The sequence below is a fragment of the Pygoscelis adeliae genome, unplaced genomic scaffold (assembly GCF_000699105.1).
Source record: "Pygoscelis adeliae isolate BGI_AS28 unplaced genomic scaffold, ASM69910v1 Scaffold100, whole genome shotgun sequence".
NCBI classification, from domain to species: domain Eukaryota; kingdom Metazoa; phylum Chordata; class Aves; order Sphenisciformes; family Spheniscidae; genus Pygoscelis; species Pygoscelis adeliae.
Genome location: NW_008824034.1, coordinates 1,079,231 through 1,103,863, shown reverse-complemented (window position 1 = coordinate 1,103,863; position 24,633 = coordinate 1,079,231). Strand labels below are relative to the sequence as shown.

Genomic DNA, 24,633 nt, shown 5'->3' with positions numbered 1-24,633 from the left:
GGGCAGGCGCTGAGCCGGTGACAGCCACCGCCTCCCGGCACCTCTGGTAGCCCTGGGGTCCCCACGGCCCCTCTGGCGGGTGCCTGGTAGCAGTGCTGTGCCCTGGGCAGCTCCCGACAGGGAAGGAGGTGTGAAAACGCCCATGTGCATCAAGGGGGTTGTTGGAAAAGCGGGAGAGCCAGGTCAGTGTGCCCGGAGAGGGTGCCTCAGGTAATCTGTGATAAAGCAGCTAGCAGCGTGTTTTGACTGCTGGCCCATGGGTGCCTGACTGAGAGCCCCAGTGAGACGTCTCTCTTTGGGCTTGACCCACGGCCCCGCTGTCGGCTGGGGCCCGGACCTGCCCCTGCCCCAAACCAGGAGCTGCCCCTGTCCAAACCCAGCTGTCTGAGGCTGGCAGAGGCGGCGCGGCGGTGCCACGCGGTGCCGGCGCAGGGCAGCAAGCACTCGCTCCCCACCAGAAACTGGGCTGCCGCACTTCCCCCCGTGGCTTCAGAGCCACTGTCCTCATGCCAGGTTATTCAGTGTTTGCTCTTGCAGGGGGAAGCCAGGCAAATCCCGATTCCTTCTTTTACCTGTGTAAGGACCATTTCGGGCCCCATTTACATCCCCCTTCCTCCCACCACTTCTTCGCTCCTGATGCTGGACAAGTGAAGCCGTACAGCCCATCTTTAGCCAAGAAATGCTCTCAGTTGAAATCCCGCTTGCTTGTTTTTCACACCCCACCACCCAGCCAGCTCCTAACAAAGCTGCACTGTATTGTTGTCTCTCTGATTTCCTGTTGTCGATTGGGCTGATTTTAATTGGTTTGCATTTTCAGTTGTTTTTCAGCTTATCAGGAAGGACAATTAAGATAAAATCTTGCCCTCTGTGCTCCTCTCCATCCGCCATAGCGACACTAGCTGAGCACTGTTAAATCTGAAGAACGGTGAAGGCAGGGCTTACTCCCCGTGAAATGTCTGGAGGCTGGCTGTTAAGCTTTACGTTATTCAAAACACATTAAATTGTCCTGAATGAGGAGGAAGCATGTCTTGATCATCAAGCTGATGGACATTAACAGTCTTCTGCCACAAGTTTGTTAAATTTGAACTAGATTTAGCTACTGCCTGTCTCATTCCCATTCTGCAAGGAAAGCTGTGAACAGGAAACTGGCAAGGAGTAGGAGGCATAAATTCGAGATACCCACAGCAGAGTGAAAGCCTTATATAAATCCTTTGGATTTCTAGACTTTAGAGAAATACAGTTGGCATTACTGCCTTCTGTTGACCAAGCAGGAAAGTTTAACCGGTAGTCCAGGATATGACTGCTTAAGAGTCTGGAGGTGGCTTTAAGATCTGAGGGTGGTTTAAATGTTACTGGTGGGGAAGAGGGAGAAGGGGAAGTAACACATTTCTCAACATTTCCAGGTTTACAAAACCTGTATGCTGAGCTAGAGGCTGTTAGGATTGGCTCAGTCTCAAAACGAGAAAAACAGGAAAAAATACATATATATACATAACACGCAAGCAGTTAACCAGCAATTTTTTCTGCTTATTGCTAATATTTGTGCTTGCTATCTTTTAGGAAAATGTGAAACTGAATTTTGAAAGTTTGACTATTGATTCATAATGGATTCTGTAATTACTATTTGTATCCCTCATGAGCATCACTATTAGAAGCCACTAGAGCTGTCCTGGTCTCCCGTATCGTAGACCTGCCATCACCGCTGTGAAAAGCGGACTCCTGGCTTGCTGGGAACTTGCAATAAGCAAGTGTCGGTGTTTCCTAGCTGTGAGTTAGCACAAAAACCAATGCTGAGCATTTGTGCGAAGAGGATAGGCTTCTTTTGCATCTGTTGGCCATGGTGGATGAGCTAGGACTTAACATCCTCCCTCTGGTTCAGTAGCAGAGCAGCATGCAGGCGGATAAACACACCGCAGAGCAGGAACCGAGGCGCTGGGATGGGCACGCACCGTTTCTCATTCTGACTGCGAGGCTGCCAATTACATGGCAATTAGTAGAATAAATGTCTGAGATATGTTTCCCCCTCCCCAGCCATTTTATGGTTTGGTCATTGTTGAGGGGGCAACGTGTCTTTTTCCGAGCTACCTTGACTTTTTTCTTTGCTAGCCTTAATCAGTTACAGGGTGTTATTTATACCTCTAAGCCGACTAAGCCCAAGGAGCTCAGTCTTGTGCCCTTGCCAACATGGCTCTTCATGTCCCTTCTTTCATCTCTCCCAGAGGTCAAAAATAGCTGTCTACGAGAAAATGTGGTCGTACATGAAGTCGGCTGAGCCCTCAGTGTTCACCAAGACGACGGCGGACGGGGTGGCGAGGGTGCGGAAGTCGAAGGGGAAGTTTGCCTTCCTGCTGGAGTCGACGATGAACGAGTACATCGAGCAGCGCAAGCCCTGCGACACCATGAAAGTTGGCGGCAACCTGGATTCCAAGGGCTATGGTGTAGCAACTCCCAAAGGCTCAGCATTAAGGTGGGTGGAATAATATAACAATATCCATGTTGTTATAGTATTCCACCTACCCTGATGTATTGTGTTGTCATTTTCTTTCTTGTGGATTTTGAGGTAACTTTAAAGTTTAAAATCTTCAATATTCCATGGAGTTAAATAAGACGGTAAATTATGGTTTCGTTTATTTAATGCATCCATTTTTTTAGTGTTCTCTTCGTGTTGTCCTTTCTGATTGTTTGTTGCTGTTTTAATTTTACAGTTCAATGGCTTTTTCAATTTAAATGGTAAAAGCCGAGTTAACCTGCCATATGTGACGAATGTTAACTGCATGATGTGGTGTTCTTGTTACTTTTTTTCTCAAAGACGATTTCCCCATCCCGCACACTTCAGTTTTGAGCAAATGTTATCCTCCATGCCACCTTCCAATATTTAACCCTGTATTTGCTGTACAGACATTTTGATAGCTCCACGTTCTGTGAAATTTTAGCCAATTTGTCCTCTTGTGCTCCTTTTTTTATACGTTACGATTTCCTAAGCATTTGTGCATTTTTTCTTACAAGTTATGTTTTATCGTTTCAAGAAATGCTGTTAACCTGGCAGTATTAAAACTGAATGAGCAAGGCCTCTTGGACAAATTGAAAAACAAATGGTGGTACGACAAAGGAGAGTGCGGCAGCGGGGGAGGTGACTCCAAGGTCAGCCTCAATGTCACCACAATCGGGTACCTTAGCAAAGAGTAATCGGCAAGGCTGTTATTTTACTTCTCAAGGAAAAAAAAAAAAAAAGAATGCAGATTAAAACCATTTGAATAATTGTGGTGGGGAAAAAAAGTCATTTGCTTGCCCAGTAGCTCTTTCAAAGAATCGGTCTTATTTAATATCGTCAGCAGGCTTGGTCAAGCTTGGAAACCTTATTTAACTAACAGATAGAAAGTCCAGTATTGGTGGGACGTGCGCAGAGCGAATCAGTTATTGTAACTGTACAAGAAACCAGTGATCACATCTGGCCGCCGTACTAACCCCTGAGGACAAGGCTTCGGTCCTTCTCCATGATTTAGCTGTGATGCAGAGTGGTTCTCGAGAAGCTTTTTTCGCCAGGATCAGCTGCGCCAGCACAGACCTGGAGGCAAGAGGGCTCCCTTCTTTTCTCTTTTGGAGAGGGGTCAAGCAAACCAGTACCAGCACGCACTGCTTTGCTGGCCTGAACTGGTGCCACCAGAGCCCCTGCGAGGAAGCCTGGTCTCCAGAGAAGAGCGGCTTGGGTGGGTCTGTAGCTCAGGGAAGGAAAGGGTGGCTGCTCATCTAATCGCAGCGTGGGCTCAAGAGGTAAGAGTTAAGCAACAATGATAGCAAAGACATAATGTTACGCAGAGATGGTAGTCACCCGTTAATGGTAAAATAATAGCGGTAACGGTAACGTGTAAGGAGCTAGAGCTTGCAATAGGCGAAGCTCAAAACAAGAGATTGTTGCTTGCAACAGGGAAGTGTTTTGATGCACTAAACTGGAAATGAATCTTAAGGAAAGAGGTTTTGGTAGTTTTGCCTGGAATATTCAAATGTCACCTTTTGTACGCCAGCGACCAGTCTTCTGCGCACACCGGTGCAGGAGCACTGCGTCTGTGATTGCTGTGCTTTTGATGCAGATGTGGATGGAAATCCTAGCTCCAGTGACAGCAGTGGCAAAGCTGTCACTGCCTTTTGCTGAGCTGAGGCTTCCCCCAGTCTTTCAGGCAGCCTGTATGGTAGCGAGACTCTCAAAGTCGCTTTAATGAGCTCGTGTATTGCAAAAGTTAACCAGAGTGCTTTCATATTGCCAACCTCACCCTGTAAAACTGGCAATTCCTGCAGTGTTTAACCTGGTGAGGAGAAGCTGTAGCTAGAGCAGGCTGGGTACTATTGGTCACCTCGGGTACAGGAATTACCAGGAAAATTAATTTAAAATACATTGTTATACTGAAAAGTACTGAGATTAATTTTCATAGTGACACTCTCTTACAGCTAGTAAAACCAGTTCCGTAGGGAACAATAACTCCTAATCTCTTTTATAAAAATACTTCAGCTTTGGTCCAAAATCAATAATAACAGTATTTTCAGTAAAATGCAGTTTCAGACAATTACTGCAAATTATTGCTGCATTCTATTAATACGAGTTGCTTACAGTTGGCTACATAGGCAATTGCTCAGCTACTCATCTCTGATGTTAGCAAAAGCCACTGTGTAATAATAAAGGAAGGAAAAGCTCTCGAATTCAGGTTTGTTCAATAACCGGAGGTCCGCAGTGCTCAGCAGCAGCCTGGAGATGGGCGCGAGCTTTTTTTATGCTTCTTAGCTCTGCTGCTCATCCTTCATGCAACATTTTTATATAACGTTATACTTGCCAGTATATTAAATGTTTAATATTCTCCTGGGATCCAGCACCGCATTGCCTAATGCTGCCTCCATGAAAGAAAACTCTTCGTACAAACCAGCTTCCATGAACTTCATTGCTTCGAGTTCATTGAATTAAACCCGGCCAACTAATGCTTACAGCCCTAAGGAAACTAAAAAGGATTTTTAAAATGGTCATAACTAGGGCAGGGCCATCCTTCTATTTTCGCTTGTGCTGAAAGACCTTTTACAAAGAGCGACACCATCCATGAGCAAGCCCTTGGCCCTGGTCAGTGAATGTTGAGGGAGTGGAGCCAGGTGTGCCGTGATGCCATGGACAGGTCTCCAGTGAAGAGGGAAGGGGAGCAAACACGATGTCACGTGTTGTACTGTTTTAATCCGTCAATCACAAAGTGCTGTCTTTCCAGAGTTTGTCATAACACGCTGTGATGAAGGACTGCTTGTTTGTTTGAGCTACAGATGTTGGCTCTCGGGGGCACAGCTCAGCCGGCAGAAGTCCCCAGGGAGGAGAACGTGGGTCGGAGAAGACCTCCCGCAGAAGACTAAGCTAGGGGAGGCGGGGAAGGGGTTAGTTGTTTCTGGAGATGTTGTAAATCAAAGGGCTTTTTTTTTTTTACGAAGTGGCTTTTCTTTTGAGGTGGCATTTTGTAGGCGCTGAATGCTGCAGGCTGTGATGCCGCGGCATTGCAGCAGACAGGCAGATGCATTCCCGGCAGCGCACACCCCCATCGCTGGCCACTAACGCCAAGTTCAGGCTGTGCCCCAGCCCTGCGGGAGCCCCGCTGCCCTCCCTGGGAAGGTGAGCACTGGTGCTGCCCTCCGGGTGCTACGGCCCCAATAGTCTCGCTGGCCTCTCTCTCCTCCTCTCCGTCCTCCCACCAGAAGCCTGAGTTGCCCTCGTCATCTCATCCCATCTCTCCAGTTAATTGTTTATACGAACACGGCTTCATTTATAGAGCATTTCAGAGGAGTCGCTTCAAAACTGTTCTTTTTTTCCCTTTTCCCTTAAAGGAGGTGGTAGCTGGGGGCAATCACAGAGGACGGGGTGGTGAAGGTGCCTCAGGTGGAGATGCAGACCTTGCACCCCGTCGCACAGGGCGGCATGGGGACCATTACTCACTCGGGGCAGCTCTCTCTACCGGCTAAGCTGACAGAGCACCTCTCTCAGCTTTGCCAGTAGAGACCCAGGCTTGGGAAATCGCCACCCCGAGTCTGTAACCAGCCGCTTCCTACCTACTGCCAGCGAGCTGTGAGTCGTTGCAGACTGCTGGTGCCAGTTTCTTGAGCTGAATTCCTCTGTGCAATCTGATATTCTAGCTTGCGCTGAAAGCCAGAGGTAAGTATGCAGCCTGTTTGCTTGTGCCAGTACCCATCGTTGTACCGCAAAGGACCCAGTCACCCAGAAAACGCCCTCCCATGCTCATCCTCCCTGCAGTTTAGCATGCGGTTCACCTGTGCTTGGAGATGAACGATTCTGAGCTGTGAGTTCACCTCTTGTTATCGTATCTTCATCGCCACTGGAAAATTAAACAGTGACTTCAAATTTCACAAGGTTTTTGAGTCTTACTGCGGGAAAAAGAAAAGGTATTCAACTGACTTTCTGCAAGTTTTTTCCTCTATTCAGTTATGCAGACTGTAAGGTTAGTCCTGTGAGCATCCCATGCTCCTGGGGTCCACTTCTCATTTAAGACTAAAGAGGTTGTGCTGTTTTAATGAGATTGTTTTAAAGGCCTCAGCTGACATATGTCTCATTTTCAGTGCTACCAGTATATGCCAGTGCTGGTGTGGAGCAGAGGGTGCCAGTCTGCCCTGCAGTATCCTGGCTGTCGGTACTGCCCTGGCGAAGGGAGTTACCCCATTTCGGTAGTGGTCCTTATTTAAGAAGTCCGAAGGGGAACGTGCTCCATCTATACGTAATTTGTCTGTGATGCATGTCAATACGTGCGGGCTGACTTGGCTGGTGCAGACATCTGGTACGTGCATCAAAATTTGTTCACTTAACTCTCTTAAATGAGCGCGAATTTAGTTTCATCTGTTGGATTCATGGCAAAATTATACTGTCTTCAAATTCTCTTATACATGTGAGCTGAGTTCTCAATCGTGAGAGAATGCAAAATAGCAGTTATAAAAAAAACATATTCCAGGAAATATGTTACAGTGTATTACGAGTTTGGAAACTAATTATTTTGTTTATTATACAATCCTATCATCTCAGAGCTGAGTGATGGCTGAATAGGAATTTAACAAGAAATAGACAAAAGGGGATGCAGACGGCGGTAGCAGGCTGAGTGACTTAAGTGAAACTAATTATTCAGTTGCATAGGAACAATTTTCTGCTAAGATAAATTTCTATAGTTCTGCTGTTGATTCATTTCTTGTATTCTTAGACCTTCACGGTAACATTTAATGACAACCAACACAGAAGGATATTGTTTGAATGCAGCATCTCGCCAACTTCACATGCCAAGAGTCCTTGCTAATTATTTGACTTAATTTCTTTAATATATTCTTTTTTAGGCTGATACCTCTTTTGGAGTACATCCGTGAAATGACATGCGATGTAATACTACTTCATTTTTCAGTTGTTCCTTTTTAATGGTAGGATTACTTTTCCGGCGTGCTGGTTGAGTTCTGCCCTCAGAGCCGTGCTCCATAAAGCATCGTATTCCCAAGCCCTTCCGAGCTGCGAGTGTGGCCATTAGCAGATAGGATTTGTTCCCCCGTTTCTCTCTGCTATTTTGCTTTGGTACATTTTCAGCACAGCCGCTAGCATTTGCGGCATAATTTTTTTTAAGTGGCATATTTTTAGAAGAAATCTGTTATGCATTATTTTAGATGATACCTGACATCTAAAGAGCACCATTACCAAATGTGTTGTGTTTTAAAGAGAACATTTGGGGAAATGGCTATCTTAAAAAGATGCAGCACAATTTATTTGAGCAATTCGTTTGAAATTATGTTCATCAGCATGAATTTACTTGCCACCCATTCTATAGACCTGGGTTATGAGCTGGAAAAAGATAAAACGGCTGGTCGGAGCCAGAGATAGTAACACAGAGCTAATTCATGCTTAGAGCTAGGAAAGTAATATGAAATTATTGTATTGTGCAAATTAGTGACAAAGCAAAATAATACTTTAAAAGGAAGACATCAGAATATTTGTTTAATTGACAGCTATTACTTTATAGCATATTAGGAAATAATACTGTGTATGTTTTGTGCCAATAAGGAAGTCTTAATGCTCTAGGAGTTCATCGGAGCATCTCGCTTAGAGCATTGCCAAGAAGGGCAGAGAGCCTGCTCTGGTTTGCAGAAGTGTCTGTGCTGTTGTGCAGATTGTTTGAGGGTATTTTCCTGGGACTGTAGCTAGGAGACTCAGAACGAGAGTTTGGGACGAGCAGGTTGCCCAGGCTGGGAAGGAGCTGGTGGAGTCAGGGCTGGCATCTAAGAATTGGGAACCATTTTGTTTTGCCCGTATAACCTTTATACATCCCTCCATCGTGGGGACTAGCTTTGCTGCCTTGACGAAGCTGGACCTGAGCGTGCAAGGAAACGTACTTGTGCGGTGTTAACCGCGGCAGAGCCGGGCCTCGTGCAGTGACACTACGTCCTGCCTTTATGGCCGCAAGAGATCTTAGAGAAAGACTTGTGACTCATGCACTCATTTTGATAATACCTGTGGTGCTTAACAGTTAATTTCCATAAACTGCTTGCATGAGTCATTTATCCTGCATTGTAAGCATCAGTATGGGAAAAGCCAAGGCAGAGCTCCTTGGGACTGGAAAAGGAAAAAGGAAAACCAGCAGCTCGAAGTGGGGCTCCCAGCAGCAGGAGCAGGGCCCTTCCTTTGAACATCTCCCTGGGGGTCTGGGCTTGGCTCTTCCCTCTTTAATGGTAACTGCTGTCACTTAACATGCAAAGGGAAAAGTAAATGCCTTTCTTTTTTTTCTTCAAAGTAATTCTAATGTTTCAGCATTGAGCTCATGTGGACGCAGGCACTTGTGCTGCTCTGGTGGATTGCTCTGCGCTCGCCGGCACTGTAATCATGGGTCGGACACCTCTAGCTTTATACAAGCGACGTAGCTGTTCTTTGAATGTCTTGTGTAGCCTTTGGACTAAGCAGCACCTACCTGCAGCCAGCTGAGGAGCCCGAGAGCAGGAGTCGCAGAAGAAGCCGTCCCAAGAGGAAAATAAATCATAGAAGACAGGGGGAAAAAAGGATGTGTCTAGAGGCAAGAGAAAGAGAAGGTGAGGGGATAGCCCGCACGCAAGGTAAGTTGAGTCTCTTGCTCATATCCATCCAGCTTAGAAAGGATCCAGGCAATGACAGGAAAGATCCACGTTGCTGTTTCGGATGTTGTAGGTTTGAGCGTGACGTTAAGCATCTGCCCTCCCTTATTCTGCCTCCCTGTTCGGGTAGCTCTTCCTCCTACCCCCTCGCCACATCTGTACCTCAAGTCTCGGGCACTGCTGTAAATGAACTACAATGACTTGTTATGGCTTGCATTTCCTAATCCAATAGGCATGTATTATTGCATTAGCACTTGACACTTCTATTAAATTATGATCCTGTTAGTACAGAGTTTAATTTGTTTGAGCTACATTTATGAAACGTACAAATACACTTTCCTAGAGACAGTTGCTGCTGCCAAACACAGGCTGCAAACTCTCTGCAAAGAGTGGAGGAACTTGCAGTCTCAGCTGGTAACACATCTGGCTCTGTGCAGGTGTATTCGGAGTGTGTGTAGGTGTTACAGTGGCATCGTGCATCTGTGTGTGTCTTCCACGACGCAGCAAATACAGCATCAGTTAAAACACCTGAATTTAAAATGCATACCTAGTTACTGCAAGGAAAAACCCCACAGATTCCACAAGGATACAGTGGTTGCTCCAACCTGCCTCTAAAAAAAAAGGCAAGAAACCTTGAACTGACCAAAAGAACATATTTATGGAAAAACACAGTAACGAAGACTAGAACAAAGTTCTGTTATGGAGAACTATTGCAGCTACTAAATACTCAGCAGTAACTAAAAAAACCCATCCCCGATAGATCATTTGCATAGCGTTCAAATGGCCATTGCAAAACCTGTGTTCAGCGCCCTTTGCAAAGCCTCTCGTTTACCGGCATTTGCCATCAGAGCAGAACTGAAAGCCGGTGTGCCTGTGCAGGGGTCACTAATGCCCCTCGAACAGAAGCAATCCTCGCAGGCTGACGCACCACGTCAATACGGCAGGAGAAGCCACCGCCTGTCGCCGTCTCCCACGCTTGCTGGCTCTGTTGCTGGCAATTTCGCAGCATAAAGAAATTTTAAGAACTACTTTGTGTGCTATTTCATAGATAAGATTTTTGTCATCCCATGACAATGTTCGGTACCAAAAGGCACAAAAAGAGGCAAAATGTGCAGTGACCTCCTGAAGGAGGGTCCCAGCCCAGCTGTCGGTGATGGCCACGGATGAGCCCACGGCCAGCGCTGGCAGCCGGGGAGCTGCAGTCCCAGGGCGCTGCTCACCGGCACCCGGGGCCTCGGCGCCTTGAGCAACGGGAACCGCTTCTGGCTCTGCTGTTGAGGAAAAACAACGTCCTTCTGCCGGGGGATTTATTGCTGTGCCCGATGCCTCCGAGCACTATCCCAGCCATCAGCATGCAGTGTATTTCTTAGGTGGCTGGGGGATATATGGGGCTTGAGGCGCCAAGTTTTAATCTTCTAATTTTGAAAGCTCTTTGTCTTTTCAAACTAGATGGCTTTTGCTTTTATCCCTTCCTCTGCCCACCCATAAAGCATTTCAATCCCTGAAATGTTAAATCTTGTAGATGTGCAACTGCTGGTAACACAGGGCAGGGAAAAAATGGTGCAGGTCTGAAATGGTAGCAAAGAGCAACCAAGTGTTCATTCCTTGAAGAAGAAATGCCTGGTGCTTTTTCCATGAATATTAAATGTTCAGTGTGAAATATAGAAGATCACTTTTTGAGACAGAAGGTAACAAATAGGAATAGTGAGTGACCGTATGTTTTTATGCCCATATTTTCAGGGCTCTGTTCACTTCTGCTTGAAGTACCAGGGAACTCTAGTCTTGAAACAAACATAGTGGGTTTTAATAATGAGCCCATTTCCATCCAAAATCTTCCCCATCCCTCACACGTGGGTGCGTAGCAAAACATGAAGTTGTGGCACAGAGACATTGCTAAATTGGTAATTTATAACAGGCAGATAGATCTGATATCAGAAAGAGCAGAGCACTTCAACAATGTATTCACCCGCAGGTTTTGTATCTAGTCAGAAGTTATTTCAGTAACAAGATCTGACAAAAAGTCCATTCAATAGTTACAGATCAGGCTGGGATTTATAGAGCTTGGGGGAATAAAGTGCCTTATTTGATTTAGATGGGTCTTTAACCTCAAGCAACGCCCTCTAGAGAATAATGCTGGATTTGGTATCGCTTCCTGGATTGTTTCTATCTTTATATTTTAATGATACCAAGATGGTTGTTAGTGAGATTTTTATGGTATCCTGTCAAATTAAGCAGAGTGCCCGCGCTTGATTTCTGCATTTGTCAGTGCCCCGTGCTGCCGTGCGCCCGCGCGGGCCGGCTCGGGGATGTGTGGCTTTGAGGGGTTTGTCAGCGGTGCTGGATGCGTGGGGCTGAAATCTCGGTGCAAAGCAATGGTGCGGTCGTTCGGGGTCGTTCTCCCTGTCCCCTTCAGGTATTTACCTCTCAGAGCATGGTAAAGGTGACACTTCCCACATGTCTGCAACAAGCTTCACACTGCTTCCCCTGAAGTTAGTGGAGATTTGCCAGTGATACCAACAGGAACAATTAATGCAGTGTTTTCAGTAGTTTTACCCCAGAAGATTTTAGGAAGCATTTTGAGTTAAGAACGTGCTTGTTTCTTTGCGTCTTAGTCCACTTGCCTTTCCTCTGACACTATGAGGTGGATTTTAGAAACCCAAACATTTGATGTCCAAACTCTTTGACGTTACAGCGTTGTTGGTTGGGTTGTGCTGACGTCAGCAATCCCACAGATGCTCCAGCCAGCAAGGACAGCTTTGGTCATAAGAAACAAGGGAAAAACAGTCATAAGAAACAAGAAAAAATCCTGCTGCAGAAGTGGGAGTGCTCTAAATATGTCAGATTCCTAAATTAAAGGGATTAGGTAAAAATAACAGGGATTAAAAATAAAACAAGTTAAAAACCACTTTATAATGTACTAACCGAGACCTGGTACCACCATGGACTTTCGCCTCCTTCACATCACTGGGATTTGGACGGGAGGGTGAAGAGCCCTTTGCAGGGGATGCAGCTCTTGGTCTGACTGCACGGCTCGGCAAGGGTCGCAGGCTGACTCGGAGGGAGGACATCACGGTTCATTAATCGTGCAGTCTTCAGAGGGCCAGATTTGCCAGAAATGTCCTTGTGGCTTTTTGTTGCTCTGATCCCACAAATCAGTAATAAACCTGGTCTAGCCAGATATCAGACCAGATTTACAGCTGTTCTGTGCCCCGGCGGTGCGACACAGACCGAGCCCAGGGATGCCTTTGGTGCTGTGGTTTTGCCTCCCCTGAGGCAAACTCCCGAACGGCCAGTGCCAGGGCACATTAAAACACAAACAGCTTTGCTGTAAATACCGCATCCCTAGTGATGTGTGCCTGCATTTCCACAGCGCTTCTCCAACCAGAGTTATTTGGCATCTGATGTTGTACTGATGGGAAAGAAATGAAAAAGGGCATGTTAGTGGCCACGCAGGATTTCACACTGTGGCGGATGCAGTATTAAGCGCATCGGGAACTCGTGTCTTTGGCCTTCTAGCCAGACCTGTTTGCAATGGACGGGGCTCCTGTTGGTCATATTTACCATACATCTGGAGCCAGCGTCCATCTGCCTTGTGAGGAGGATCCCCATTGCCACTAGCCTTAAATTTCTTAGCTTCATCACCGAGTGAACTCTCTGTCCCTGGGTGAGATGGCACACATCCCTCCCCAGTGCCGCTGGAGATGCAGATGTCCTGCCTGCGTAGCTCTGCAGAAGCCACCGCGCCCTCCTGCGTGGGGACCACTCATAAGAGCAGTGGGGCTGCGGTGGTTGGAGCTCTTGCCCGGTCGTTGGCATCCTCCCGAGCCAGCCAGGCGGCCGAGCATCCCTTCCCAGGCTGAGGTGATCAGCTCTTCTGCAGCTTGTTCTCTGCTGTCCTGAGCCTCAGCCCCGGGCACAAGTGGAGAAAGGACGTTTTCAAGACCAGAGAGGAGCTCTCACCGCTGATGTTATTCTGGTCTTCCTTCAAGCTCATGGATGATTTCTTCACCCTCTACCCCCAAAAAAGCTACATTTGGACTCTCAAGATGCTGCAAGCAGGAGTGCTGAGAAAATGCCACACTGTACCCTGTACACCGAATATTCTATGGAACATCAGAAACCAGCTGATGATGGGTGAGGAACACCTGCAGTTTGTCGTCTGTAAAACCCAGGTGGCGAAAGGTGCCAGGTCAGCCCTCGGGCAGCCCCATTGCCTGGGAGGTTCAGTGCAACCCATGCATTGCCCACCCAGTCCTGTGCAACTCTGAGGAAGCCCTTTAATTACTGCTTCAAAGAACCTTTACTTGTTGCACCTTTTCTTTGCAGCTCCCTTTTCTGAAAGATTGCGTCTAAAAATTCTAAATTAATTCTGAGCAATGGTTCATCTGATTTGAGGGAACAGTGTGCTGTCTGCTGCGTTCATTTGCTCTCCTTGGCAATGATCATTTTTGGGTATAACATTTATATTACATCCATTAGAGCATAGAATGGGATGTGAATTATCCAAAGCTGTTCCAATCACCACTTAAATCTTTATTGATTGCAAGTAATAAACATAACTATGGTGTTGCCGAGACTTTATGCCACTCAAACACCAGTTACACACAGCCGATGAAAGTCTATGGATTATTGGGTGAGATTTTCTAGTCTCAAAGTGACTTCTGCTCCTAAATCTCACCTGTAGTGGTCACCGGCTCTTCTCTGTATCGCCTGCTGCGACTTGTGAGGACCAACCCAAATACTGGGCTACAGAGCCACTAGCATCAGTACATCCCATCACTCGTTCCTTGAAAATGGCCTTTTCCTGGCAAGATCGGGATGTTCTTTTCATAAATTAACAGCACTTTTCCAAGAAGCTGCTCAGACTCTTCTGCGCAGTCCGAGTTTGTTCAGGGAAGGGCCCTGTTTTCAGCACCAGCACATCAACACGATGGCCAGTAACTGGAATCAGATTGGCAAAAGAGCAACCTGGCCGGCTTTTGCAATTGTATGTGGGATTTCAGCCTGCTGGGTCTCTTTCTTAAGCCAGTAGAAGCTAGAGTGATGGCACTAGATAAAAATACCTGTTTTCGGGTTATCTACTTTATATAGGTGCAGGTGAAATCATGAAAATGAACCTAAAAGGTCATTAATCAAATTAAAAACCTGTTATGATTTATAATTTGAGAGGGACAGAAGTTACATCTTCTCACATTTGGGACTGATAAAGAACTATTTCTTTGATGATTAATTTACTTTTCTTCTACTTCAAACTCATTCTGGCCAGAAAGAAATACCATAATGCCACCAGTTTTCTCAATGGAGATAAAAATTACTCCATCTAACCTGAAACTGGTGCTGTGGTGAGAGGAGGCAGGGCAAGAAGTCCCTCAGACAGGGTGAGGGTGTCTTGAAGAGAAGTAAGAAGAGAGAGCAGATGGGCTCTGCGTCATCATGTTCCCTCTTTTCCATACTAATGGTGTGGATGGAAAATAGATAATATGAAATAGAAACATAATAGGTGCTCTACGAAGAGCATATAGCAGCTCTTTTCTGAGGGATGATCTCACGTGTCAGCGTGGGGAACATACTCAGCCTGGAAGCAATGCTGTATTTTATGCAAGATTACCTTCATGACAAAGAAGGTCATGCAGTGATTCCTGAATTTGGAGAGAGGTGGCCAGGATTTTTAAACTGAACCCGAAGTTTTGGGGACCTAGTTCAGGGGTGAGATTTTCATGAGTGAGTGCACATCATCTTTCAAAAACCAGTTCACTCCGTCAGCATCGTCCTGTCACCTGGGGCCACCAGCACCAAGGGGTGCAGCAGAACTTTTGGGGCTGGTGTCCGGAGCCAAGAGGGACTGAAATCCAGCAGGGAGGAGGCCCCAGGGCCACAAGGCAAAGGGAAGAGGAGGTTCCCTTTGAGATGGTGCCACGTTGCATTTGAAAGAAGACCGGCACCACTTGTTTTCTAGCAGTAACCGATGGCTGAAGAGGGGAAGGTAATGCTGCCAGTACCCAAGCGGGGTCTTCTAACAGGGAAGCAGAGAAACCAAACTGCTGAAACACCGATAAAACCCACCGCTGTCCCAGGTGTAAAATCGTGTTTGCAGCAGACTGATAAAGTGAAGCCTGTGAGAATAGATGGGCACTGATCTTCTTAACGTCATGTCTCTCTTAAAGAAATCAACCATAGCAAATGGCTTAATTTGCCATGGGGGGCAATACTATCCAGTATGAGGCACGTGGTACCGTTTCTCTAGATTCCAGTCTTCCCTTCATTTGTAGATGTCAGCAAAAAAAATCTTAGCGAGATTTGGTAAAGCTACCCAACAGATCCAGCCTCGCATGGTTAAGCCTGGATCAGCCAAACCTACTACATCTGGATGAAAAGCATAAGCAAGCAAACAAAAAAAATCCTTCTGTTATGGTGAGGAAGAAAAACAATGCAAGTTTCTGCCCAAGAATACCATCTTACCACATCCGACACGCTGACATCCTGATCCTGATTGCCTCAGCTCGTTTTCTTGGGCATACAGAGCACGACAAGAGAACACAAGCTCTCAAACCTCTGAACATTTTACTTTGATAAAAGCAACCAAACTACTAGAGAGCTGGGCTGGAAACCACACGGGGAGGGATGAAAAAGAATCCCGTCATAAATTAAAGGCAGAGGAAAAATAGCTGAAGCCACCCGGGAAAGGGCCGAGGACCTCATAGGATATCCTGTACAGCCCAACAACAGCAACCTAATTAAAAAAGCAGCTAGAAAGCACAAAATTATCCCAGGAAAAAGATGAGGAAATGGAAGAAAGAGACCCAGAAACTGAGCAAATGATCCTCTGAGCTGTTTTTGGTGGCAGCCAGCCAGGGAGGCAGGTGGGCGGCTGGGACACGGCCTTCTTGTGCGACCCGGGCAAGTCATTTAGTCTCTCCATTCCTCTGCCTCTGAGGCAATTAAAAAAAATCCCCCCCTCAAACAAACAGTGCCAAGGCAAGCTATGAAAAATCCTCCTCCTACAGCCAACAGCCCTACGCTTCCCTCTGTAATAGCCAGCAAAACACTTTGCAACGTGGTAGCCTTCGACCTGCCTGCGTGGGCAGGGTGCTGGCGCTGCCCAAGGGCCTTTTTTGGGACGGGCTGAGTTGCAAGCCGAGGCGCAGTACGGAGGATTCTCATTCAATGTGCACTGCTGAGCACTCAGCGAGAAAAATACCACGATACAGACATGCCCCTCTGCACCTCCATCAGGATCTCGGCCAAAGCCATGCCTGACTCTGACTATTAAATTGAACGAGGTTAGACAGCTGCTCAGAGACGAGCAATTGGAAAATGTACCAGCAGCCAGGCTCACTTTTCAATGTATTGACTTAACTCAGGAATTTGGGAGCTGAGGAGTCCATCCCGCACCGGCTCATACTGCATCCCTGCAGGTGAAGCACCGGACTGGGGGCTGAAGCGGCATCACGCCTTCTCCCACCATCAGGTTGCTCAAATCCTGCTGCACGGGGGAGCAGCTCGTGCATTAAGAGGTCTCGGGATTAATTTCCTGGAAGCAGACAAAATTGTTCCTTAGGACTTTGATCAAACAAGCTGCATTTCGTGCTTCATCTGTGAAGCACCAATTAGTGCCTTTTCTAGCACACTGAGAGGGCTTCTTCGCTCAGGTACCCACTGTTCATCCCAGTGCCCCAGCCAGCAAAATAGCGGAGCCGAGGGAGGCCGGGAGCTCGCTCAGGCAAACCTCCAGGTTCTCTGCGTGCTGGGGGGACGGGACGGGCTAAGGCAGGGGAGGACAAGCGCCAGCTACTGCTTGGTGTCAGACTTTTCTCCCCCAGCCCCTCCTTACACAACCTGCCCATCTCGTACCGGCCACCCACAGTCAGCCCCCATGCCAGGCAGGATGGCTTACAGCCCCCCAGCACAGGAGCACCCCGGCACGGTGGCGGCTCTGCCGGCAAAGGGTCGGTGGGCCCGAAGCATGCAGCAGCTCCTTGGCACTTGTCTGCCCATCCCGCTTTGCTCCTCGTGCCAGGACAGACAGACGGAGCAAATCACATCTTTCCTACCTGGGCTGAGTTATTGCAGTACCTCACCTGACAAATAGGGCCATGACAAACTAGAGTGAAAACCCCGGTTTAGGCAAATTCCCATCTGTTTAGTTAAGATAATTTTAGTTTACTACTTTTTTTTTTTTTTTTTGGCAGTTGCGTGTGCACAATTAACTGCAATCTTGGCTTTAAAAAAAAAAATAAAGCACCCTAATTAGCATGTTAAGCCTCCTCATTTCCCAATACTGTATGATGTTGTGAAAGCTAATCTATAATGTATTGGATGTTATGCAAATTCTCTGTACTCCATATGGGGTTTATAAAGGCATGCAAATTAAAAATAGTGTTTGGAATAGGACTGGGGGGAGGGGAAAATTTGCACAATAAAATATGCGGATAGGAGAAAAGGTGTTTATAACCTTCTCCCTATTGTTTGTGTATTTTCAGCTGCACAATGCTTTTCAAAGCAGAGAGATGTATTGCATAAAATCTCTCCAAGTTGGATAGTTTTTAAATGAAATTTAAAGTGAGAGCACTGTTCTCTAAGCAATAATCCACACCACTCTTTCTCCTGGGGCTTGTAACGGCTAGGTAAAGGCACTCAGCTTTCACTGACTTGCATTGCAATCATGCACAGCTTCTTGTAGCGTATTTGCCTGGGTGTCACCGGGGACCTCGTCACAACACAGCTGCCCAGGAGGGTCCACAGGGGTGGCTTGGCCACGACCTGGCTGGTCCCCGTCGGCATAAACCAACGGGGCAGGTGCATTACCAGCGGCATCCAGGGTGTTTGGAATGTCTGTGGAGCGTGCTTTGATCTTGTTGATATTTTGTAGCCCTACCTATAGGTGGATGCAAACATAGCTGCGATACAGCTGGCTTTTTACGATGCCGCCAGCTCCTGGTGGAGAGGCTCCGTGCCTGCTGCCAGAGCCGAGCCAGCAAACACGTTCTGTCTCATGCGGCTTGTCACCGCCGCCCATCGGCTGTGTCTGGCTGAGTGCATATAGCCTTTCCTGATTGATATTTAATTAGATTACAGCTGCTGCTTAAAAATAGCCATTTTACAAAGATAAAATCTTGGCTGGTGTCAAACCGAGCCCTGTGCACACCAGGAGGAGTGGTGCTGCCTCTGTCTGGCCAACCGGGAAGCTCTGCCGGTGCAGGCAGTGCCAGCATCGCTGCCACTGGGACCAGGGACCAGCGGTTCTCCCCACCTCGATGGCTTTTCCCTGCTTTTGCCCTCCCTGCTGGCCTCGGTAACACCATGCTGGGTCACGTTGGTGCAGTCCATGGGGCATTCAGCTCAGGAGCTCCTGAACATGCTCATTTTTCTCATGGTACCCCACAACCTCCCTGGGCTCGGCCAAGTGCAGCCTGTCCCTACCTCCATGGGCTGGCCGCCCTCCAGGGTGGCACCTCATGCCCGCGCTCCTCCCGAAGGCCATGTAGCACCTCTGAGGGCAGTGCTTTTCAACATCAGCCGCCGACAGGTCTCACGGCCATCTCAGAGGCAGCTTCTCGGTAGATGAGGGAATGGGGCTTTTCTTCACAGCTGCTTCTTCCAGTATCCACCCGCCCCAGGCATGGCAGGGCTCAGCCGCTCCTGCTGCTCGAGGGCTAAGCCCTCCCAGCCTGTGGACATTTCCCTAAATGCCACCATGTAATTAAGCTTGTAATGAAGGTGTTTTCTATAGGTTGTGCTGCTCTTTCTCCTGAGTCTCTTCTGCTCTGCAGAGAGTCATGCACTTTGGGAGGAAGTGGGAGAGCGGCAGGGAGCAGCGAGAGCGAGAAGTGCGGCTGGCACCGGGGCAGACATGGGCTGAGCTCCTGCGTCTCCTCTGCTGACCGCAGGCATGGATGGACCTACAGCGGGGCGTGTTGCAGGGCTGCCGTGCGTGTGTCTGCCTGGTGTTATCCCATGCAAAGTGGCACAGCATCATCGAGGATAAGGACCAAGGACCCATCCCTTTCCTCCCCACCGGCTGCCCCACATGGCCATGGAGTGGGGATCAAAGCTGTTCAAGCAGGAGCAGGAACTGAAGATGTCCCTAACGCAGGGAGCCTGTCTCATGAAAACGGGCAAGAAAAACCCCAAGACATCACACAAGGAGGAAATGGAAATGACAAAACCCAACTGAGGGCTCCTTGGGCGCCGCTTTCCCACAGGGAAGGGATGGGCGAGCTCAGGTGCCCTGGGCTCGCGGGCTCTTAGCAGCACCACATTCAGCAGCTCCCTTCGTTCTGCCAACATTTCCCGCCCTGGGCACTTTCAGCCCGCATTTCCATGTTGACTAATTCGTTTCATAAAGGTCTGCATTTGCTTATTTTCTGCTGCAGTTCCCTGGACCGGTGGAGTTTGCGATGCAGCAGCTCCAGGGTAGAGCAGCCGCCTGCACGGTGCCTCCGAGCACGGTCCCTGCAGCGGCAACTGCAGGAGCTGGAGAAACCACCGCCGGCAGGGCAACAGCCATGACGGCTGGCAAAAACTCCCTCCATGACACCCACTCTGGGTTTTTTTTTGCTTTGCAGACAAGTGCGCGCGTGCACACACATACACAGAGCCCCCGGGTGCGGGGGGGCTGCCCGGGGGCCTGGAGCCGCAAGCGCTGCTTTAGCGTAAGAAGCCACAATTGCTCGTTTGTGGGGCTTGCTGTCTGTTAGTGCAATACAAGGGGTCCTGCTAGATCAAACCCATCATAATCCGTCAAGCTACTGTGAATGCCTGTGATGATTGTACCAAACTGGGAAATTGGACTTGCTTTGTTTCTACTACCTTCATTTAACAGTGAGTGCCGATTACTCAAAGCGATATGGGCAGGACCTGGTAATATAGCGTTGCTCTAGCATTAACTTAAGGGGATGATCCAGTTGCCTGCAGTGTAAATACTTTGTGGCCAGGAACCCTGCTTTATCGCTTTGTATAGTTTTAAAGTAGTTTAAAGATTGAATAACATAAAATAACATAATATAATGTTATTTATGTTATTTCCCACGTGAAGAACTCCTGTAAACCTTGCAGTATTGAAACTCAGTGAACAAGGCATCTTAGACAAGCTGAAAAACAAATGGTGGTACGATAAGGGTGAATGTGGAGCCAAGGACTCCGGAAGTAAGGTCAGTCGCTGAAGGTCTTTTTGTACTGATTAGCAATCACATTTTGACCCACTGTTTATTTATACAAAGAATGACTCTCAAAAGTTGGTATTTACATTTTGAAGGTTGAAAGAAAAGAATAGAAAAAATAATTAAGTCTCTGAACGTGACAGCATTTTTCTTTTATGCAGTAACAGACTGTAGTTGTATGTTTTACTATTTGAGTATTTTGCTAGAAAAACGTGGAAAGAGAAGCTCGCAAAGCCTTCCAAGCTGGTATCTTCATTTAAATGTGCACGTTTCAGCACAGTCAATATGTATTATTCAGGCCAGCATCTTTTCTTGTTTTTAGTTTTATTGAAAAAACACATTTTTGTTTCAAAATTGTGACTTAGATTCTGTACATGTCAGTTTGGGAACCAGTCACATGCTTGCTAAGGGTAGACAATTTTGGGACAGACCCGTGATAAGGAAAAAAACGCCCTTCCTGCCCTATTCCCCAATTCCATTTTAAATTGGTTTGATTTTAAAAAAAAAAAAAAATCTATTGGTAACTCATTACATAAATATTGTATAGTCTTTTTTATTCTGCTTTGAACCATTTTGCTGCTGTACTGCCCTGTCCCACACCAGCATGCTGCAGGGCCAGCCAGCCTCCAGCAGCTCTTCGTGCAGGACCGCTGCAGAGCCCAGTGGAGATCCCACCCCGAGGTGACAGGTTGTTCAACCCGGTAGCTGCACACTTAAATTGCAGGAAATATTTATTTACACCATTCACTTAAAAGAGAACACAGATTTTTTTTTTAATTTTTTTTTTTTTTTAATGCTTATAGAGGCATTGAGGAGAAAAACACTGTAGAAGTGCTGGGCTTGTTGGAGTAAAGGACATTTTCCGAGGCACCAAGAGGAGAAATCCAGCTCCAGCTGAAATCAGTCGCAGTCGAGTGCCTAACTCTCCTGGTGCCTTTGGAAGTGCTCTCTATAATCATTCAAACAGAAAACTATAATTTGGAAGCACCCTCTCAGTGTCGGAGGACAATTTCAAGTTCCATCGAAGCCAATAATAAAAATCCATTGATTTCAGCTGGACTGGAAGTTGCTTAGGGCACAACCCTCTAGCTGTTCTATGAGATAAATTTGGAATCATGGGACATCTGAATGCGCAGCAGCTGCAGAAGGAAACTGTAATTGAAAAGAGGTGTAAATGAGTAATATCTGTAGTTTAAGTGGCAGGCTGTTTGCTACAACTACCTCTATCCAAACTGCCTGTGAAACGCACAGACACTTAACAAGGTAGACCATATTTTATTCTGACTATATGCAAGTTCTGCTGTTCCCGGAGATACTCATAAACCGAGCTCCATCAGCAAGTGTCTTCCCTGGGCACAGCCCCTTGCTGCAGGTTGCTCTGGCATCGGCCCGTCGGGCAGGGCTGGCGTGGGGCCGCCCGGCCCGGGGCCCTGCCTGCCAGCATCGATTCCTGCACGCAGCCCGCCGGCCCGCGCAGCAGCAAAAGGGTTGCAGCTCTGTTTAACTTGATTACAGAATCCGGTTTTTAAAAATGCAGGCCTTCTCCCCCGCCTGACATGTATTGAAGGAAGGTAAACCCTGGCCAGCATGTTTTGTGTTACAGTGACTGGTCTTATTCAGTAACTCACTCTCCCTCGGTCACCGAAGGTGCTGGTTCAGCTTAGGGCTCTGCTGCTCGACCTTAAAGTAACTGACCATCTTCCTAGGGTGTTTTTTTTTCCAAACCATTGGAAAAAAGGTAGATAAGTTTAGCAGCATCTCAATAATTTTACCTACATTCACCAAAACCAAGTGTGTAGCGATTTGGGTTTTTCTTTTTCTAGTTTTATAATGGCCTTCTGTAAAACCTGCTGTTTTACGCAGCCACTGCTTTCCCCGTCAGAGCTTTCCCAGGGTGCCTTTGCCACCAGAGATGCTCAGCCGTAGACTGAGCCGTAGACTTGCCGTAGGTTTGCCCTGGGATGCCGAAGGCCTGGGGAAGTCAGTGGCCAAAGAAAAATCTCATCGCCTTGGAGTTGGCCAGGGTTTCGCCCACCAAAGGCTGGGAGCCAGAGCAGTCACTGCTGCGCAGCCCCGGGCTGCCGGGGTCGGGGGGGACAGCGCTGATCCGTGAGTGGGACACCGAACGCCATGAGTGTAGTTACTCCAGCTAGGACTAAGTGCAAAGTAGCCTGTTGTCTGTCTGTCTGTCTGCTCCTCACAGTAAAACTAATGGCGTGGCTCGTTTCTCTTAGGACAAGACGAGCGCTCTGAGCCTGAGCAATGTTGCCGGGGTTTTCTATATCCTTGTCGGAGGCCTGGGGCTGGCCATGATGGTGGCGCTGATCGAGTTCTGCTACAAGTCTCGGGCCGAGTCCAAGCGAATGAAACTCACCAAGAACACGCAGAACTTCAAACCTGCTCCCGCCACCAACACCCAGAATTACGCTACCTACAGAGAAGGCTACAACGTGTACGGCACAGAAAGTGTGAAAATCTAGGGGTACGGCTGCGGGCCGGGAACTAAAACCCTCTGGGTTTTTTCTTTCTTGCTTTTTTTTTTTTTTTTAAGCTGTGTGTGATATTTTGTTGCGTGCATCAGCGAACTGCTGCAGAAGGGCTTTTGAAACATCGTCTGGTGGCAGTCTCAGAGTATAAGTGGTTTAACTTTCTTCCCTGAACAGAAGTAAGCTTGGTACCATCCTGTATTACAAACAGCGATAGCTGGCTTCATGCTGAAGTGAGTAACTCCTCTCTCCAGCACTGTGCTAGTTCAGTACAGATAAAAGTATTTTGTTAATTGCTTTAAAAATTACTGTAATCAGAATTCGCATCTGTCTTGCTAGTGACCCCTTCTCCTTTATTTTTTAAGCTATGATCAGGTCAGGTAGGTGCTTTTAGGAAGTCTCAAAAAAATCTACACTAGAACAAAAAAGTCTACACTAGAAATCATGATTTCGAAAGCATGAAAAGTGGGGTTGAATTGCTGAAAAACAACTCCAGAAAAGCCTGGTTAGCCCATCGCCCGCAGACTGTGCCTCTCCCCAGGCTGAGCTTCCCTGCCCCTCGCTGCCAGGCAGTGATGAAATCTTTCTGGTTTTATTACAGATCCTCACCCTGACAGCACGCAAGAGGAGAAGCAGCAGAGAATGTGGCTACTTCACGGATTCGGACCACCTGAGCCAGTCGTACTCTCTCCGAGGTGTCAGGCATGACACGCATTGATGATGGTGCAATGTACTTTTAATAGGAAAAACTGATATTTTTTCCTTCAGTGCCTTATGGAAGACTCTGAGACTCACAACAATGCAAACCATCACCGAAATATTCTTGCTTTGCTTGAAAGAAGTAAAAGAAAAAGAAAGGAAGAAAAAAGAAAAGGAAAAAAGAAAAAAGAAAAGAAAAGGAAAAGAAAAGAAAAAGAAAAAGAAAAAAGAGAAAAGAAAAGAGAAGAAAAGAAAAGAGAAAAGAAAAGAAAAAAGAAGAGAAGAAAAGAGAAGAAAAGAAAAGAAAAAAGAAAAGAAAAGAAAAGAAAAAAGAAAAGAAAAGAAAAGAAAAGAAAAGAAAAGAAAAGAAAAGAAAAGAAAAGAAAAGAAAAGAAAAGAAAAGAAAAGAAAAGAAAAGAAAAAAGAAAAGAAAAGAAAAGAAAAGAAAAAAAAAAAGAAAAGAAAAGAAAAGAAAAGAAAAGAAAAGAAAAGAAAAGAAAAGAAAAGAGAAAAGAAAAAAGAAAAGAAAAGAGAAAAGAAAAGAGAAAAGAAGAAAAGAAAAAGAGAGAAAAGAAAAGAAGAAAAGAAGAGAAAAGAAAAGAACAGAAAGAGAAAAAGAAAAGAGAAAAAGAGAGAGAGAAAAGAGAAAAAGAAAAGGAAAGGACTGGTAACAAGATATTGGCATGAGAAAAAAAATTCTTGTAAAAAAATCAGTGCAACAAAAGCCATTCTTTGATACCACTGCACAGTAAATGAACTTGTGTCCTGAAAGCAAACCGCAGCCGGTTTCATCAGCCACCCCAATCGTATCAAATTATGAAAGTCCTCCTGACACAAAGCCTCAGAAATCTGCTGCGTGCGAATACGGACTGGCCTGTCACTGCTTGTATGAGCTGATGTCAAGATGTTTCAGTATTTACTTGCCAGTGGTGTGATTTTTTTTCCGAGCCACTTTAAACTCTCCAGCTAATTTGAGCAATTCTGTATAGCAGTAAAAGGTGTAACACCTGAAGAAAAAAATCTGTGCATTAAAACCAGTTAAGGTCAATGACTGTGAATCTGTAAATCCAAAAGGAAGTAATTTGTGGAACTGCATGTCTTGCTTCCAGATCAGTAAGTTAATTTCTTGACAAGGTAGCTAAAGTGCAGGCAGAAAATATTGCATT

General features: G+C 46.7%; 1 protein-coding gene across 1 annotated transcript in view; it reads left to right on the top strand.

The window, feature by feature from the left end:
* GRIA3 (glutamate receptor, ionotropic, AMPA 3) overlaps positions 1 to 23,615 on the top strand; it is a 156,037-nt gene extending 132,422 nt beyond the window's left edge. The window contains exons 12-16 of the mRNA XM_009330818.1: positions 2,220 to 2,467; positions 3,027 to 3,141; positions 20,159 to 20,273; positions 22,517 to 22,764; positions 23,370 to 23,615. Of these exons, the coding sequence (XP_009329093.1) occupies positions 2,220 to 2,467; positions 3,027 to 3,141; positions 20,159 to 20,194 (399 nt within the window). The 3' untranslated portion in view covers positions 20,195 to 20,273; positions 22,517 to 22,764; positions 23,370 to 23,615. The remainder of the gene's footprint in view (positions 1 to 2,219; positions 2,468 to 3,026; positions 3,142 to 20,158; positions 20,274 to 22,516; positions 22,765 to 23,369) is intronic.
* The last annotated feature ends 1,018 nt before the right edge of the window (positions 23,616 to 24,633 follow it).